The sequence below is a fragment of the Molothrus aeneus genome, chromosome 9 (genome assembly GCF_037042795.1).
Source record: "Molothrus aeneus isolate 106 chromosome 9, BPBGC_Maene_1.0, whole genome shotgun sequence".
In the NCBI taxonomy this organism is placed as follows: Eukaryota; Metazoa; Chordata; class Aves; order Passeriformes; family Icteridae; genus Molothrus; species Molothrus aeneus.
Window position 1 is genome coordinate 24,648,605 of NC_089654.1, and position 19,835 is coordinate 24,668,439.

The 19,835-nt window shown below is 44.6% G+C and overlaps 1 protein-coding gene across 1 annotated transcript; it reads left to right on the top strand.

Annotated features, from left to right (window-relative positions):
- Positions 1-1,921: 1,921 nt before the first annotated feature.
- Positions 1,922-19,811, top strand: PRG4 (proteoglycan 4). The gene is made up of 11 exons (XM_066555199.1): positions 1,922-2,015; positions 4,310-4,432; positions 6,469-6,588; positions 9,887-9,988; positions 11,501-15,472; positions 16,331-16,417; positions 16,826-16,965; positions 17,630-17,786; positions 18,352-18,531; positions 18,651-18,776; positions 19,708-19,811. The coding sequence occupies exons 1-11, from the start codon at positions 1,922-1,924 to the stop codon at positions 19,809-19,811; spliced, it is 5,205 nt and encodes a 1,734-aa protein (XP_066411296.1).
- The last annotated feature ends 24 nt before the right edge of the window (positions 19,812-19,835 follow it).

The window sequence follows — 19,835 nt, forward strand, 5'->3', positions numbered from 1 at the left end:
AGTTATAAGGATTTTAGTACTTTTCTAGGAAACTTCTCATCTTATTGATCCTATTTGGCTACTCTAACAAGAACTTCTTCCCCAGGCTTCAAATAATCATAGACAGGTACCATTCAACCCAAGCCAGGGTTTCTTTATCAAGGTTATGGTCCACTAAAGAAAATAAGATGTCTTATTAGAAGACATCTACTATACATTTCTTTTTGTATGACCTTGAATAAACTCCATAAAAACTCAGTCTTCCCTTTCCCACAAAGTAAAGTAATAGTTACTCCATTTAATTGAAGCAAATAGTTCTTCCATCTGCACACTATGCAGAAAAACTGAATGGAAATCTCTCTATTGTGATAATACAGAAATTAGAAATTCTAGCATAAAATTACTAAAGCTTTCAGTCAATGAACCAAGTGAGGGAAACATTCAAACACATGTTTAAACCCACTCCTGTTCTGCATTATTTTCCTTAAGAGACTTATTCTCATTTGAAGTGCTTTCCTCAACTAGGATCAGTGTATACTATACCATATTTATTTTTGGGGTTAACAGAACTACTTTGGGACTCAAGTAATATAAAAAAGGAGGTATATTAAAAGTTTCCTGGCCTTTAGGATAATTTCTGAATAAAAGATCCTTCCTAAAGACCAACAGTCAGGACTGTAAAAACCTACTCTGTCTCTGAGAGTTACAAAAGACCATTTCCACTATCCCAAATCTGGAACCAATGAACACAAAGCCCATTAAAACAATTAAGGCCTCTTTCATTCATTTTTGATGTCTTACATATCGTATGTTCAATAACTTTGTCATTTGACTCAGTTCTTTGATTTCTAGCCAATGCCTTGGCAGCGTTTCCATTCAGTTCAGGGGAAAGTACAAAATATTCAGTGCAAGTGGTGAATTACTTATGTCTGTATGAATTAGCTCTCCCAACGTTTTGGAGAAGATACACCATCAGTAGCAGATAACACTGCATCATTTCAGGCTACTGTCACCTAAGCTCCATTTGACAGGAAAGAAAATACACTCAGCAATTGCCTGTGATGATTTTTTATTGCTCTGCAATACTCTCTAATGCCTTCCAGCTGCATTGAGGACAATTTGTTCATTTCTCTCAGTAATCAAAATGTGTTTTGACTAGTAAGTCCCTATTTAGTTTTTCTGTAATCGTTTTTCTTAATGGGAGTATTTTCCAGATGTTGTGTTAGTCTAGTCATCCGGGCCCTCTTCCAAGCCCTGTGGAAAGTTTGCTGTCATGAGCTGTCATTGGTGGTGTGTTTAACAAACTGCCTAATTACCTGACCCCAGCACAGCTCCAAAGCAATATATAAGGACTCTGGAACAGCCCTGGGAGCAGACACACTCTCTGCTAGGTAAGTGCTACACCTGTCTCTACCCAGAGCTCTTCTTCAGTAGGAGAACAAGGAACTGGGACAGAAAATCCAAAGTTTTCCTTTTGAAAGAAGATTTACTTTTAGCCTATGTTTCCATTTGACATATTTCAATGTTAGGTTATGGTTTATAAAATTATGTTGCTGAATAACTAATATTCTGTCAGTATTTGGTTTTATTATAGATTTTCATTTATCAGTATTATAACTTTAAACATAGTTGTGCTGAAGTTTGTGTTAGAAGATTACTGTGACTGTAGTCTTCATGTAATAGAATTCTGCAAAAATTTATTTCTATTACTTGTTCATAATGAATTTCTATAGTCTTACTGCAGAATTTAATGGCTAATTGACTAATAAGAGGGAATTTATGGAGAAAATCTAAATTAGTGATTTTTCCTTGAACAATTTTATTATTTATTTTACATTTTTATCAAGTTAGTCTTTATCTATTAAGATATGCACAGCATTAAAAAAATTATGAATTAAGTGAATTGCAGATAGTGATGTGAGATTATTTCTTTTTAGGAATGATGTCGTACCTGAAAGTTATGATCATATGGAACATACTATGCCTATCCCTGGTGGTCCTTTCACTGTCCTTGATTCCAGAGGTGTCTTCTCAAGGTACTGTAACACACAAAGCTGAAGGGAGGGTGTCTAGGAGTGTGTGCCTGACACACATTAAGAATATTTCAAATGCATCTTCATAAAAATACTACTTTCTAGAACTTTATTCAGATAGGAAATATTATTCAGTTTTATCATCACTGAATAGTTTCATAAATAAATTTTAGTGTAGCATGGTCCTCTTTTTTTGAGGAATAACATAAAAATATAAATATAATGCAAAATGTATATTGCAAAATGTATATGAATCTATTACTTTTTCCGTAGACAGTTTACAGAGCCTCCTGCCTTCATACTAATGTATTTAGCCCTAGTGATTTGCAGTTTGATTTAGAAAGAATCTAACATGAGAATATCCACAAAGGTTGGCTAAAAATATTTCAGTAAGCTCAGGGAAAGGAAGGTCTCTACCCTGCTAAGGGCTTTCCCATTAAATGCACCATTATTACACTACTGAGGCAAATTTGGGGAATTATTTCTCTAATGATACTTCAAGCTCTATGATTGATTCCTTACTAAAGTAACACTGTTACATGAAGCAGAACATAACCCCTAGCAAATCCTGTGCTGTTGCAATTTTCTAATAGCTCTCAAATTTTCAGGGGGATGACACTAGGTATTACTTGCTGGTAGAAAATGATTTATTACTACTTGATAGCAGAAAGCACAATGTCATGTATCCAAGAAGTTCCTCAGGGCACCCCCCATGCCAGAGGTAACCTTACATTGACCCCTTGATAAGTGATGCCTTCCCACCAGTTTCAGCAAAAATCAAGACTTTTGCCAACAGCAACCAGGACCATTCAGGCACTTTCCTTACAAGTAACTCCATAACTTACAAGTCATAAACTTAAAAGAAACAAATGAGTGAAGAGGTGCAACTATTGGACTACTACATATTATCCATATAACTATTGCACTTATTTTCTTTCCATAAAGGAAGAAGGGTTTAATATATTTGGCATATACCCATAAAGGAAGATGTCCGTTTTGTCTTTTCAACTGCTGTATTAATAGCCCAGTAACTCAGGTCCATTAATGTCTCCAGTTATCCCTTGGTTCCACTTTTCTATTTGTAGCAAAGTGATAACAAGCATTACAAGTACTGTCTGAGAATCACTGTATATGTAACAGATATAATATTTGTTATCCCATGCTCTTCCTTCAGACACACACACATGGAGTGTGTGGTGCTAGAAATTGTCTTTGGTGTTGTGTTGTGTTACATGTTATTTCCATGTTGTTCCTCAATGTTTCAGCTGATTATCTGTTTGGGCTTGCTGATTGTTCAGCTTCTTTGTTTGTATTTAGGGACGCTTCACTTGCGGTCCTGCATGTTTCATGTCCAGAAGAAGCTGTTAGCTGGTTGTGTTTTCAGAGATTTCACAGAGGAAGGGAAGGGTTGCAGGGTGAATATCTGATTTGGCAGCAGAAGGTAGCAAGGCACTGCTGAGCTGGAATGCTCACAGGTTAAAGCAGGACACCTCCTGATGTCTTGTTTTGCCACCTGTTATCTGCACCATTTCTTGTTATCCAGCATTTCCTAGCAGTCTGGCAGTAAAGCCATTATGGGATGAGCTTTTCTGTTAGTCTGCTAGTACATAATCTTCTAATTAACAAAACGTACTTCATAGGAGTTACAGGGCTAGATCCCAACTGTTCTTAACCTGAGAGCTGATACCAAATTCTTCCTTGACATCAGGGAAAAAAATATAGTGTAGGGAGTAGGCAGATTTTGAAACTTCCAATAAAAATGGTTTCAGGGACCTGTATTTATTACGACAGCGCTCTCCAGTTTCCAAGCTTGCCTGATTAGATGGGTTATTAGGAACAGCATTACCAACAGTAAAAATCAGATATCTAGGGGGTCTGTCAGGTATGGGTGTGTAGATGCACACCTATTATCATACAGAAGGTGAATCAAATTGGAAAGTAAATCAGCAAAGCTGATATATTGTCTAAGGGGCTAGTTTGGAAGTCTGTGGTCATACTACAGAACCAATCCTCAAGGATTCCTTAATTTTCAGACAAAAAGGGTTAAGTTAGCTCAGTGGAAGACCCCTCTAACCTGAACACAGGCTGCTGCTGGTCCTCAGGCTGGCTCAGAGCAAACCTCTGCTCCCCACACCTTCAGGAGGGGTCATACCAGGCCCTCAGCTTCTGCAGTACTGAGTGAAGAAACCACATTCTGTAGGGAAAAGAAGAGAGAAACTTTAGTCCTTTTCCATTCAGCATTTCCTTAAGGACCGTTGTGGTTGGGCAATGCTTACACCAGTGTTGTGTGATTTTAGATGTATCGAGCTGTACAGGGAGATGTGGGGCAGGGTATTCTAGAGAGCATGACTGCCAGTGTGATTTTAACTGTCACCACTACATGGAGTGCTGCCCTGACTTCAGGAAAGTCTGCACAGTGGGTAAGTTCCCAAACACAGCCAGTTCCTCTCCTCAAAATTCCCCTCCCATCTCCCTACCACACCAGTGTCTCCTCTGAATGCTTAAATGTCTGTTGGTTTGCTGTGTCCTTGTTCCCTCTCATACATGTATTGTTGTTCCCCTCAAATATTCAGGATAACCTCTTGCAATCCAAAGAAAATCGTGTATTATTGCCAAGCAAAGAATTTTGCTTTTTACAAAAGCAGAACTAGGCAAGATTGGCAAAAACTGTTTGTTTTCTACTCCTTAGTGCATTTGTACTGTATGTATCTGTCTCTTATACAAAGAAAAAAAAGTGTTAAAAGCCAATTTAGGGTTTTGCAGAAAGAAATTGTGACATATTCCAACTCAAATTTAAGAAGTATGGATGCTGTGTGGTCTAATCCAAAGCCAGGGTGTCCTTCCATGGACAGAAATTGACTCTGGATCAGAACCATGTCCAGAGTCTGCTGGAAAAGGTGTTTGGATGAGTATTAATTTATGCTTTATTTATAGGCAAAACTTCACAATGTAAATAAAAACAGATTATTGCTTTACTGAGCATTAAAAGCATTTTCTTAGGAATCGCCAATGTCAGAAACGTCAGCGATTTGGGTAACAGTAGTTTATTATACTACACTGTGGTTCCAGTAGGGTTACAGGAATAACAAATACTTCTCAGAACCAGCTACACCACTGAGTGTTGTTCAAAATGCAGACTTAGCACTCCCTAAAATTCCAGTTCTGCTGCCCTGACACACACTGGGGACACTTTGCCTTTCAGTCTTCCCCATCCTCATTTTGCTTTGTGGGGGGACATCAGCATTTCTCACAGCTGAAGATGCAGAGTGTGGCATTTTAATATGGAGGCTATTTATTCATTGTGGGTCAGATTCAAAAGGTATTCTGGCTTCTACACAACATTTAACAAAAGTTTAAGGCTAGAGGAAGTCTTCCCTGTTCTACTCTAAATCAGTGAGTCCAGGCAAGCACAGCAGGTGCCATCCTGAAAGGATGCAGGCAGGCATGTCTAAGGACTGTTGTCCAGCTAGTGTGGAATCAACACTGACTAAATGACAGAAATGCCAGACATTATTTATGAATAAAAATTTCCCTAAGATAATAAAAATAACTCTCACCTGTGCATGTGGGATGGATCCATTGCCATCAACGCTGATTCCACAACTGCACTAATCCAAAGATGTTCAGAATTTGCCTATACAGCAATCCTAATTTTTCTTGATACTGATTTAATTGTATAACATGATTTTATGCCTTGTGTGCCACAGAGGCAATGACTTCAATAGAGACCTACATAGAGAAAGTTCTTTTTCTCAAGTCTAATAGCTGTGCACACTCTTTCTAACACAACATGGTCATTATTTGATATGAAATGGCGGTTTGGTCAGTGAAGTTTCAGAAGTTAACCAAACATGAAATATTAAAATCATGTGGCTATTAATCATGTCAAAACATGGTATATAGTCCTTTAGTACTAATAATTTAAGAACTGTACTAAATAATTCCAAACTGGTCTCTTGAGGTAACTTGGATAACCTGTTCAGACAATTAGGTTGCAGCGTTTGCCTGGACACACCAGGTACACTCGGTTGTGACCTAATTAAGTGAATTATTTTTCAGAAATGCTTTGGTAGACACATCATTCTTGTTGCAAAGGGATACCCTGGTGAACATTTTCCTGCAAACCCAGCCCAGAATCTCAAGATCACTCCTGAGATCACTGCTCTGTGGCTGGGGAAGCAGAAGCCTCCTACGGTGGGACCTGGCTAAAGTGAACGCGGCAGTCAGGTTTTATCGCGCTGTCAATCCAATGTCACTGCCATGGCGCAGTGCCCTTCTGGTGGCACTGCCTGATCCAAACCCCACATCACAGACAAAGCCTGGATCAGACCAGGATAAGTGCCTGATTTTACGGAGCTGCTCTTGGCACAGCTCGAGCCAATGACTTCACTGTAGAGAGGTCCCAGCGTTGCCGGTGAGCTGGCCCAAAGCCTGACTGTGCTCTGTGTCCCTGCAGCCGCCTCCTGCGAGGGACGCTGCTTTGAAGCCTTCGAGAGGGGCAGGGAGTGCGACTGCGACGCCGACTGCGAGCGCTACGGAAAATGCTGCCCAGACTATGCCAAGCACTGTAAAGAGGGTAAGGCATTTCTCCAACTGCTTCTCAAAGACATGTTTAAGCATAGGTGCTTTATCATAAACAAAACTCTGTGGGCTTTGGTGACAACTGAAAAACAGAAAACAGAACAAAACAAACAAAACCAAACAAAAGAAAATAGAACAAAAATAACAAAACCTATTTTCACAAACAAATTGGCCAGCTTCTCAAGCATGAACACTTTACAGAAACATCCAGGTAGATGTCCTGGAAGTCATCACCAAGATGTGAATTCTGAGGTTAAAGTTGTATTTTACATTAGGCTCTTTTGGCACTAGCCATGCTCTGTCAGAGACCTTACTCAGAATACCATGTGTAAAGATAAGGTCGGCACCTCAATAATAGAATTCAGCGAGAGAAGCAAGGGAATCAGAACAGATTTGTTTGGAAAAGATCTTTTGAGACCATTGTATCCAACCATTCCCCCAGCACTTCCAAGGCCACCCCTAAAACATGTCCCCAAAGTGCCACATTCACACAGCTTTTAAATCCCTCTAGGGATGGGGACTCCACCCCTGCCCTGGGCAGCCTGGTAACCTAAACCTCCCCTAGAACTCCTAGGGGTCATTTCCTCTTGTCCTATCCCATGTTCCTGGGAGCAGAGCCCGGCCCCCCCGGCTGTCCCCTCCTGTCAGGAGCTGTGCAGAGCCACAAGGGCCCCCTGAGCCTCCTTTGCTCCAGGCTGAGCCCCTTTCCCAGCTCCCTCAGCCCCTCCTGGTGCTCCAGACCCTTCCCCAGCCCCGTTCCCTTCCCTGGACACGCTCCAGCCCCTCAAGGTCTCTCTGGCCACGAGGGCCAGAACTGGACACAGCACTCGAGGTCCCTCAGCAGTGCCAGCATAGGGCACAGCCACTGCCCTGGGCCTGTGCCCACACCAGGGCTGGCACAGCCCAGGGGCCATTGGCCCTTGGTCCATCTGGGCACACCTGGCTCACATGTAGCACCAGCACCCCCAGGGCCTTTTCCACTAGGCAGATGAATAAATGAATTGCAGTAAAATGTTTAGTTCATCTTATAAAAACAAGGTGGAAGGTTCAACCCCCTTAAAATCCCCACCCATCCAAAAGTGGGGAATGGCTACTCTATGCCTTGGGATTGTACTACCTGGAGCTCCAGACCACTTGCTTGAGGCTACCACAGTCACTGGCAGCATACTAGAGATGCACATCCTGCATTCTCCCCATCTCAAATCCAACATGGGAAGAGCAGCCCAACACAGAAACCCATCCTGCAGGGTAGGAGGGAGGAACTGCATGTCACATGTTCACAGTGTAGCAAGAAAAAATTTAAGAAAACACACATTTTACCTTTAGGCTGCAAGTTCAGTCCAGGGCGGAATCAGTCACTTTTGTTCTGTCCTTTTCTGCAGAGCCTGGTGGGGTTTCAGCTGAGCACAAAGGCACAGATCTGGAGGTGCAGTCCCGCCCTCACATAGCTTTAAGGACACCAGCAAATGAACTCTAAAAAACAACAACAGGATATGTTTAATTCCATCATGTCCTTAAACTTTCTGGTACCTACAGACCTAAATTAATTTCTGTCAACACACTTGACAAGTGTGGTTTGGCATGAGGTCGTTGCATCCACAGAGCAGCCCACCTCCAAGGCAGCCAATTCCAAAAGCCTGCAGTGTAACACACAACACAAGTCAAAATTATCATTTGGTTCTCTTCACCCAAGTGGTCCCCAAGTGCTGGGATAGTGGCTTGGCTTTGCCACACAATTGCACAGTAATTTAGGCTGAAATAGAGTCTATATCCAGCAGACAGACTCTATGTCTTTTGACTGAATGTCTAGAGAAGTGTCTTGGAAGCATATTGAGGTGAATTTGCTGCTTATGAGGCTGCTTAATATTTCCCTCTTTCTGCTCAGTTTATCACACCCAAACACTCACAAAACACTGTTAAACCATTTCACTTCTTCAGTTAAAATAGAATGAAGAATTAATCAACTGTTCCTAATCTTGAATAATTTCTTCTGTGTTGTACTAAACTTTGCTATCATTTTTTGTCAAAAAATCCAGCAGAAATCCCCCAAACCACTGTACTCAGTATTTTACTATTTATGTTATGTTTGAATAACTGAGAAACCTGTTAAACCTCCTGGAATAAATCTGCTGTTTTAGCATCCTCTGAACATTTTTTCCTGTACAGTAAAGGCCAGTGTTCGATGCATATCCAGAGCTCACTGTTAACTTCCCCGTTCTCCAGAAGTGCTTTAATCCCTGAATACATGTACACACATAAACAAAAAGTTCCCCTCCCCAACAATTGGCTTTCAAAAGAGTCATTCAGCTTCAACTACAATTTCTCTGTCTTCCTCAATAAATGTTTCAGGAAATAGTGCAATACCCAACCTTCCTTACTTTGAGCACTAGCTCACTGTGAAAGTAAATCTTTTGACACCATGGTCATCCCTTGGAGACAAAAATCCATTCCTTTTGTAAAAAGCTGATTACACACACCTCTGGCAGTTACCAGCTCCCTTGGCTGGATCAAAATAATTTGGCCAGTTCCCTGAGCTCCACCACATTTCCTTCACAACTAACAAGTTCCTTCTACAAGGCTATGCCAGTAGCTAATTTCTAATTATACAATTTAGCCAACAATTAATTACAAAACATTATCTGGCTCTTACTGGATACAACTGAATTTCCATTCACTCTTCAGAGCTGAAAAATCTGAACACAACCTCCTATTTCTCCTAAAACTCAGCCTGCTAGAAGTTACCTTAATACCCATGTTGATTTCTTGGTCCACGACTGCTTTGTAGCTCCTGTTTCCTTCAAGGAAACCATTTCTTTTAAAATATCTCTCCAAAACAATCATTTGTGTAGAATTATCACATCTGAAGAGCTGCAAGGAGATTATCAAAGTAAATTCTTGGCTAATGTGACAGCTCTCCTATCTACACTAGAGTTAGTTATGTATAGTGAAAGTCAAGTAGTAAAGTCATCTGTAGTGAAAAAAAAAATAAGGCAAATTTTCAGAACATAGAGCTCAGCTCAGAATTAATTTCTTTTCCCACCTCAAAGTTGCCATTAGCTAATAATGCCTCACCTCAAACTTCTGGGAAAAATATTGCTCCCATCTGTGATGAAACACTTAAGGATCAAAAGGGTATTTTTGCTCTTTTTCACACAAATAATTGTGTAAAGAATCCTATAAATGAAAAGAAACTTAGTGTTGAGTCTAAAATGTTGTAATCATTCTAATACAGTTGACACCAAGCACTTATAAAGATAAAATAATCTGTTAATGGGAACACTTCTCTCTTTCAGCACACACAGAAAAGCCAACCCCAGAGACTCCTCCAGACAACAAATCAACATCTAAAAGGTCCTCCACAGATGAGGAAGAGTCACCAGAGGAAGCTGTGGAAGGTAGGCAAGTATATGGATGCACCAGGATGGGTGTTACCTGAAGGAAAATTAAAGACCATTTTCCTGCTCTGGAAATAGAAAGCTGATCCTAGACATTACCAGACAGTTAGCAAGCTTGGAAGCACTTGGTTTATAAACTGATTACCTCACCAAGCCCTCAGGACTTTGGAGAGTTCACTCAGCACAGACGGTGCAGAGAGGTGATGTCTCCTGCGTCTCTATTGGATCGTCACACACATCCTCCAAACACAGGGTACAGACCATTGTCAGTCTTGGACAGCATCCATGGCTGGAACAGGAAGGGTGGGACAGTGGTGAACTGGCAGCACAGGAAAATGTCCTAGCAGGTTTCTTTAGCTTCAATCAAGCCAGCCTTATGCTGCTTCAGAGAACACATTTATTTATTTATTCTGACTGGAAAATATGCTGCTTTCCTGTGTTCTTTGGTAATGTGCTCCAGAGTTTGAAGTGATAACTCAGGAGACCAGTTTGAACTTGAAGCACAATTGAAAAGACACTAGAAGTCAGTCAATATTTTAATCCTCCCACCCTCTTCTTATTTTTTGTTTTAGATTTGGAGTACTTATTTTCTGCTGTTCCAATTTCCTATTACAAAAAAAAAAAAAAAACAAAAAAACCCCCAAAAAACAAAACAAAACAAAAACCAACTAAAGAACCCCCCCAAAACCCTAAAAACCTTATAGTGGGTTAAATGAAAGAAAATTAAAGAAAATTCAAATAACCATTAATAGGATCTCGGCTGGCTTATGGTATTTCAGATACATGTGATGGGAGTGAAACCTATTCTGCAATGTTCTGCTCATACTAAACACACAACATTTGTGAATGCAGAACTAATCTGCAAAATCTCAGAGAGAGAATACTTAGGGAGAGATTGAAATGCAGAAACATTTACTCTTCTTCTTGCTGAATAACAATTTGACTGATATCAATGTAACTATAAATACAAGAGAGCCTTAAATCCATACATCACAATGAGGAAAACAACCCAAGGAACAAAGATACAGCAGGAGATGCAGTCAGGGCTCTGTGTTCAGGAATGATTTTCATCCTGCTTCCCTACCTCTCTCCACTGATTCCAGGTTGTTGGTGCAGACTAAGTTATAATGTAGGGCAGTGGAATAAATCAAAATAACAGACTGAGAAGGGAAGTGTTCTGTTAGAAGGACTATTTTTCAAAGTGGCTTCCTTTCCATGAAAGCAGCAGGAAACCCCTGGCAGCTCCACCAGCAGGCACCAAACTAAACCCTGAACTTGGGGCAGCACCAGGTTGGCCAAAAGGGACCACCTAAAACTGAGCTGAGCTGCTGCAAAGTCCCATGCAGACAAAAGGAACTCCCATTTCACCAGGTCCAGGTTAGTTTGGTGGTTAAAAAAGGACTTGCTATTCCAAAGGAAGCACCTGTAGCTAATGGGTGTAACACAATTATGGGCAATACCTACCTTCATGGTAAGTCCAACGGCTGAATTGAATTTGTATTTGTTCTGTAGATCCTGAAATCCAAGTGACCACTCCTGCCCCAACCACAGAACTTGCAGAGACAACCCCTGAGGCCACAGAGGAACCAGCGACCGAAGCAGAGCCTCCCACTCCGGATACAGCAGAAGATGTGACCCCTGACACCACAGAGGAGCCACCGACTGAAATGGACCCAACCGACCTGCCCCCAACACAAGACCCAACCCCTGATGCCACCGAGGCAGCAGCAACCGACAGTGAAGCTCCCACCAGCCCCACACCAGAGGAGACAACCCCAGAGGAACCAACAACACCAACACCAGAGGAGACAACCCCAGAGGAACCAACAACACCAACACCAGAGGAGACAACCCCAGAGGAACCAACAACACCAACACCAGAGGAGACAACCCCAGAGGAACCAACAACACCAACACCAGAGGAGACAACCCCAGAGGAACCAACAACACCACCACCAGAGGAGACAACCCCAGAGGAACCAACAACACCACCACCAGAGGAGACAACCCCAGAGGAACCAACAACACCAGAGGAGGCAACAACACCACCACCAGAGGAGACAACCCCAGAGGAGCCGACAACCCCCACACCAGAGGAGACAACCGCAGAGGAGCCGACAACCCCCACACCAGAGGAGACAACCCCAGAGGAGCCGACAACACCACCACCAGAGGAGACAACGCCAGAGGAGCCGACAACACCACCACCAGAGGAGACAACGCCAGAGGAGCCGACAACCCCCACACCAGAGGAGACAACCCCAGAGGAGCCAACAACACCACCACCAGAGGAGACAACCCCAGAGGAGCCGACAACCCCCACACCAGAGGAGGCAACCCCAGAGGAGCCAACAACACCACCACCAGAGGAGACAACCCCAGAGGAACCAACAACACCACCACCAGAGGAGACAACCCCAGAGGAACCGACAACACCAACACCAGAGGAGACAACCCCAGAGGAACCAACAACCCCCACACCAGAGGAGACAACCCCAGAGGAACCAACAACACCACCACCAGAGGAGACAACCCCAGAGGAACCAACAACACCAGAGGAGCCAACAACACCAACACCAGAGGAGACAACCCCAGAGGAACCAACAACACCACCACCAGAGGAGACAACCCCAGAGGAACCAACAACACCAGAGGAGCCAACAACACCAACACCAGAGGAGACAACCCCAGAGGAACCAACAACCCCCACACCAGAGGAGACAACCCCAGAGGAGCCAACAACACCAACACCAGAGGAGACAACCCCAGAGGAACCAACAACACCACCACCAGAGGAGACAACCCCAGAGGAACCAACAACACCACCACCAGAGGAGACAACCCCAGAGGAGCCGACAACACCACCACCAGAGGAGACAACCCCAGAGGAACCGACAACACCAACACCAGAGGAGACAACCCCAGAGGAACCAACAACACCAACCCCAGAGGAACCAACAACATCACCACCAGAGGAGACAACACCAGAGGAGACGACAACACCAACACCAGAAGAGACAACCCCAGAGGAACCAACAACACCAACCCCAAAGGAGACAACCCCAGAGGAGCCAACAACCCCCACACCAGAGGAGACAACCCCAGAGGAGCCGACAACCCCCACACCTGAGGAGACAACCCCAGAGGAACCGACAACACCACCACCAGAGGAGACAACCCCAGAGGAACCGACAACACCACCACCAGAGGAGACAACCCCAGAGGAGCCGACAACACCACCACCAGAGGAGACAACCCCAGAGGAGCTGACAACACCACCACCAGAGGAGACAACGCCAGAGGAACCAACAACACCACCACCAGAGGAGACAACCCCAGAGGAGCCGACAACACCAACACCAGAGGAGCCGACAACACCAACACCACAGGAGACAACGCCACCACCAGAGGAGACAACCCCAGAGGAACCAACAACACCAACACCAGAGGAGCCAACAACACCACCACCAGAGGAGACAACCCCAGAGGAGCCAACAACACCACCACCCAAGGAGACAACTCCAGCAGAGCTGACAACTCCCACGTCAGAGGAGACAACCCCCCCACCAGAAGAGACCACCCCAGAGGAACCAACCACACCAACAACAGATGATACAACCCCCCCACCAGAGGAGCCAACAACACCAACACCAGAGGAGCCCACCACTCCTAAAGCAGAAGAGACCACCCCAGAGGAGCCCACAACTCCTAAAGCAGAAGAGACCACCCCAGAGGAGCCCACAACTCCTAAAGCAGAAGAGACCACCCCAGAGGAGCCCACAACTCCTAAACCAGAAGAGACCACCCCAGAGGAGCCCACAACTCCTAAAGCAGAAGAGACCACCCCAGAGGAGCCCACAACTCCTAAAGCAGAAGAGACCACCCCAGAGGAGCCCACAACTCCTAAACCAGAAGAGACCACCCCAGAGGAGCCCACAACTCCTAAAGCAGAAGAGACCACCCCAGAGGAGCCCACAACTCCTAAACCAGAAAAGACCACCCCAGAGGAGCCCACAACTCCTAAAGCAGAGGAGCCCACAACTCCTAAAGCAGAAGAGACCACTCCAGAGGAGCCCACGACTCCTAAAGCAAAGGAGCCCACAACTCCTAAAGCAGAAGAGACCACTCCAGAGGAGCCCACAACTCCTAAACCAGAAGAGACCACCCCAGAGGAGCCCACAACTCCTAAACCAGAAGAGACCACCCCAGAGGAGCCCACAACTCCTAAAGCAGAAGAGCCAACTCCTAAACCAGAGGAGACAACCCCAGAGGAGCCCACAACTCCTAAACCAGAAGAGACAACCCCAGGGGAGGTGACAACTCCCAAACCAGAGGAGACAACTCCAGAGGGGCCAACAACTCCTAAACCAGAAAAGACAACCCCAGAGGAGCCAACAACCCCCAAAACAGAGGAGACAACCTCAGAGGAGCCAACAATGGCAGACTCTCCTACTACCCCAAAACCTGAAGAAACAACCCCAGAAGAGCCAACCACCAAGGCAGACTCTCCCACCACCCCAAAACCTGAAGAAACAACCCCAGAAGAACCTACAACAAAGGCAGACTCTCCCACCACCCCTGAAGCAGAGGATGCTGATTCCCCAACTACCCCTGCAGCCCCTGAGGCCAGTAAAGCCACAGCTTCTCCGAGTAGTGCTGCACCCACAACAGTTGGGAAGGATTCCCCCACAACTGGGGCAGGGACAATGCTTTCAGATACCACAATGGAGATCAAGGAGACAACAACACCAAAGAAAGACAGAACTACTCTGCTTAAAGACATTTTCACAGCTGCAACTGGGAAAGACACAGTTACTGTAGCTATGGTGACAACAGCTAAACCAGGTGATTCTCCTAAAGGTATGGATGATGTTCCAAATGCAGCTCCTATGGCCAAGGAACCTGTCACTGCAGCAGCTGAATCAGAAACAACTTCTACAGACACCAAGACTGCAACAACAGCAGCCACAGCTCCCTTGCCCAGTCACACTGTGCTGGTAACAACCATCGAGGAAGATTCAACTCCTCAGCCCAGTGAGGCTGTAACACCAAAAGAAAAAGAGACAACTACTGACACTGAGCAGGCTGGGCCAGCAGCAGACAAAGAGAGCCCAGGTGCTGCTTGTGTTATTGTGGAGATGACAACAGCTGGTAAAAAAGAGGAAACAACCATTCAAGAAATGGGCACCACACCTGGAAAAGAAATGGAAGATGTCACTGAAAAGGCCCCTGGTACTGCCAAAGAAGAGGTAACTACAGTTACCAAAGAAACCACAACGAGGGATAAAAAGGACACAATAGAAGAAATGTATCTTGTGTCTAATGGGACATCCAAGCCAACAATACATTTCCAGGAGGTCACTGAGGCCTTAGAAGAACCTCATCCAACTGAACCTGAAACTCTGCCAGCAAAAGAAGAGCCCGAGATAAACAAGCCTTTAATACAAGTTGGGGACCTGCCAATGTTCCCTGGAGAAACACCAGGTAAGTGCATTCCAGCAGGTACAAAAGCATCAGCAGCTGTGGAATTAATTAAATCCTCCAAGTACTTTAGAACACGATCTACAATAATTGGTTTCAGTAATTGGTCCTACTGAAAATTGTTTGCTATAAGTTTCTCCTCCTCCTGCTTGCTATTGCAGAAGATGCAAACAGACAAAAAGTCAAGGAAAAAGATGACAAATTTCTAAATCCCATGAAAAAATTGCTAGAAGTCAGGCTGCATACCCACCCTCCCTCATGGTACCTAACCTGGTATTTTGTAGCCACCAACTAAAAATATCATATAAAAGAGACAAGAAGTCTCTTGCCTTGCTTTCTGCCACAGCCTTTTTCATGCCTTCTCTTTATTTTAATCAGATATAGCCTGCAGGTTCTTGAGCAATTTTTGAATCAGATACTGAAAGATGTTTTGGGGGAAAAAACTAGGGGTTTAGGTGCAAAATACTTGAATTTCAGTCTAAAAGAGATTCATCCTTCCTTTATATTTAACTGCATATATATATATATATATAACTGAAAGGAAGCATAAATGCTTTTTTTTTTAATAACAAGAGGGAAGAGAAGCTGCTAAAGTAGCTTAAAGGAACAATAAAATCCTAAATCACGTAGCACATAAGGTGTTTGTAGGCATTTGCCTGAATTATAGGTACTTAGGTGGCAACAAGCAAGGACACCCACACCTGGTCACTCGGCACTGCCGGGGCCATAGCACCAGAGCCGACCTTCCTGGGAACACGTCCCCAATGAGGAATTAATCCCTGGCCCACCGGCGGGGCCGAGGGGAAAGCTAAGGCGGTTCTTGTGGAACCTTAAACAAACCCACCTGGCTGTGTTTTGCAGAGAGGAACGACGAGAAGGACCTGTGCAGCGGCAAGCCAGCGGACGGCATGGTGGCCCTGCCCAATGGCACCCTGGCCGTCTTCCGAGGTGAGGCTGCTCCGAACATCCTCCACCTGCCCCGGCGTGGCCCCGCTCCTCCTTCACCGGCCCCGGCTCCGGCCCTCCTCCTTCCCCCGCACAGCGCCAGAGCTCCTTCCTCACCTGCCCCAGCCTTCTTTCTCCTCCTCTCTCACCTTTCCCGAACCCAATCCTTCATCTTCATCTTCATCTTCACCATCACTTCCTCCTCTTCCTCCTTCACCTGCCCCGTCGCTCTTCCTCCTCTTTCTCCTCCCTCACTCGCCCCGGTGCCACTCACCCCTCACGGAACACTCCCGAGCCGAGTCCGTCCCCTCAGACCCCTCATGGGGCCGGCTCAGCCTCGTCCCCCGGGGGCAGGACGGCGCTGTCCCTCGCTGTCCCCGGCGCCCCTCACGCCTGTCCCCCCCCCTCCAGGCCACTATTATTGGCTGCTAAACGGCCGGAGCCCACCGACCACAAACCCCCGCCGGATCACCGACGGCTGGGGCATCCCCTCGCCAATCGACTCCGTCTTCTCCAGGTGCAACTGCGACGGAAAAACCTTCTTCGTCAAGGTGGGAGTGGTCCCGGCCGGCACGATGGGGCGAGGCTGATGAGGAGCAGCTGGGGAGGCTCAGCTGGGGGAAAAGGAGGTTCAGGGGAACCTTCTGGCTCTGCTTAACTCCCAGACAGGAGGGGACAGCCGAGAGAAGTCGGGCTTTACTCCCAGGAATGAGAGAAAAGGGCCTTAGGTTGCACCAGGGGAGGTTCAGATTGAATACTGGGGAAAAAGATTGCCTAAATTATTTCTAGTATGTTTCCCAACCTGAAAAAAAAAATGCTAATGAAATACCCATGCCTCGTTAAAGCTGTTAGCAGTTACTTCCCCATAAATCACTCAGTCCTGGAATTCAAGCTGCTCGTTATATCTATGAAAATTTAAGAGATTTAGAAAGGAAACCCCTTTATTCAGTAACCCCCCCCCCCCTTAAAAATTAGCTTTTAAAATACTCTAGCCCTACTCAAAGGTTAAAAGGCTGCAGGAGGTACTTAATGAAGTTGTAGTAGTTTTTTCTCATTTGTCTGGATGTAGGAGTGATTCTAGTCAGATTTACAATGTAGCTATTAAAGTACTAGTAGTGCTTGTTTATGGATTATTCTTCATGTTTGTTTTGCAGTTGAAATAACCAGGAATTAACTTCCTCTAAAGCTCTTGTTTTTTTTTCCTTAAATGCTCAGGGTCCCCTGTACTGGCGCTTCACTAATGGCGTTATGGATAATGGCTATCCCAAACCTCTCGCAACTGGATTTGCAGGGCTAAGTGGGAGAATAGTAGCAACCCTCCCTGTGGCAAGATACAACACCAGACCAGAATCTGTTTATTTTATCAAAAGAGGTATGTCTTGTATTCCTGAAGTTCAGGGAACATCAAAAGGTGCTTGAATTGCCTTGATCAGGCATAAAATACTGTTTCTCTTGACCCAAGACCTATTTCTTTCAAACACAGAAACTCAAATGATGCCAGTGTTCCAGGTGTTCAAAAATAGCCTGAAGCTTAAAAAAATTTATACTAGAACTTGGAGGTCTTTCAGTGCATTTTTAACCAGGTCTGTAAGGGTGAGAATCCAGGAATCCAGCACTGGAGTGGCTGAACATTGCAATAAGTTTTATCTGGTGGTAAAGCTACTTTAGTCTCAAGTTAAGTAGAGAAGGCAAGGCTTTAATCTTGCTAGTTCATAACTATGTGTGAAAATTTCCATCTCCATTTCTGATTTCTTATTTTGAAGTAATTTCCTTATCTTACATGAATGGTGTGTGGGCTGTACAGTCACCACAAGAATGTCATTGATTTCTTGTGTGTGATAGGAATATAATGACATTTTCATACCTAATCAAGTTGAGTGTTTTTGGGGGGGGGATTTAAATTTTTTTAAAACTAACAAAACAAACGTGTGTTGTAGATGGGAACATGCAGCAGTATGTGTACAGACAAGAGCCAGCCAAGAAGTGTCAAAGAAGAGCCCAGGTCACCATCAGATACCCAGCCTTTGTCCCCAGAGTTGTCATCCGGCGGCGCTTCCAGCGTGCTGTGCGAATGCCGACCGTCATCCGCACCGTCAGGATCAACCCCCACCCTTCTGGTAAGGGGACATTAAGGCTCTCTTACACAGGTGCTTTCACCTCTGACACAACATTGTGCTTGGGAGGTTTTAATGGCTGTAGGGGACAGCTCCTCACGGAGGGCTCCTTTTGCTTGCAGGAGTTCTGCGCAAGGAAGTCCAAATGACAACATACTGGAGAGGGCTGCCCAAGGTTGTCCACTCAACTCTCTCCATACCCAACCAGAACAAGCCCGATGGCTACGACTACTATGCCTTCTCTTACAGTAAGTAAAACTAAAGCACATCACTATAGACCTCAAAAGGGGGTGGGGAAGAAGCTCCTGTTATCACTTGTAGTACTACTTTCAACACTGCTAAAAAGTCCCGAGAATTAAAATGCTGCCCATAATCAAGAGATGTTTCTATTAAGAATCAGGACAAGGTGCAGCAATGAGATACAGAGGTTCAAAGCAGCCAGTTGGGGAATGCATTGCCAAGGAGTCCAGCCTTGTAAAGGGACAAACCTTTAATGAAGGATTATGTTAATGATAGACTGAAGTCTTTGGATCACAACACAGCAAGTTTTTCAATGGCTTCTAGGGAACTTTGTTTCTGACAAAACACAAAAAGGAGGGAGATAAACCACTTAACTCAGCTCAAAAAAATTATTTACAATCCTAGATTAGGTAGACTCATTCCCCCAGCCAGGATCCCATATAAGCATTCCTCAAGTTTTCAAAAACCTAAATAGCTCTATGAACAAGCCATACCCAAATACGGGCTATTAAAGTCCCTGTCAGTAAGATCCAATTCCTCATCTTGGAGGAATCAGCCTCACAGGCTCATTCACACTCAGGGACCATGGACTTCCCACTTCTGTGGTGAGTGCAGGATTGTTGTGGATGTAGTTAGTTTGATTTCCAAATTCTTAAGACTATTTCTGTGTTCTAGCAACACAAGAACGTTCTTCCCTGCTCCTGGGACAGATTTAATTATTAGCAATGCCATAAAACTTACTACAACCAAGGACACCTGAAAAATAAAGCTGAGGACAGAAATTTATTGTTGGAGCCTCTCAGCTCCCTATATGCACATGGAACAGTAAATCTGTTATCCAGGCCTAAGCGACATTAAAATTCAGGCTTGAATTTGTGAATTTTTCTCATGAATTAAATGTAGTTTCTGGAATTTAATCCTGACCTCTCTTCCTTTCAGATCGGTACTACAGTTTGGATATTGGCAAAAGAATAGCACGGCCTGTTACTGCTCTTACAGGAAAGACTGTAACCAAAGACTGGTACAACTGTCCCAGCAAGTGATGAACAGCAGACGAGTTTAAAAAA

Excerpts from the sequence above, each read along its gene's own strand:
- PRG4 (XM_066555199.1), top strand. The coding sequence starts at position 1,922 with ATGTCGTACCTGAAAGTTATGATCATATGGAACATACTATGCCTATCC. Across the intron at positions 4,433-6,468 it reads CAGGAAAGTCTGCACAGTGG|CCGCCTCCTGCGAGGGACGC; the intron begins GTAAGTTCCCAA and ends GTGTCCCTGCAG. Across the intron at positions 18,777-19,707 it reads CTACTATGCCTTCTCTTACA|ATCGGTACTACAGTTTGGAT; the intron begins GTAAGTAAAACT and ends TCTTCCTTTCAG.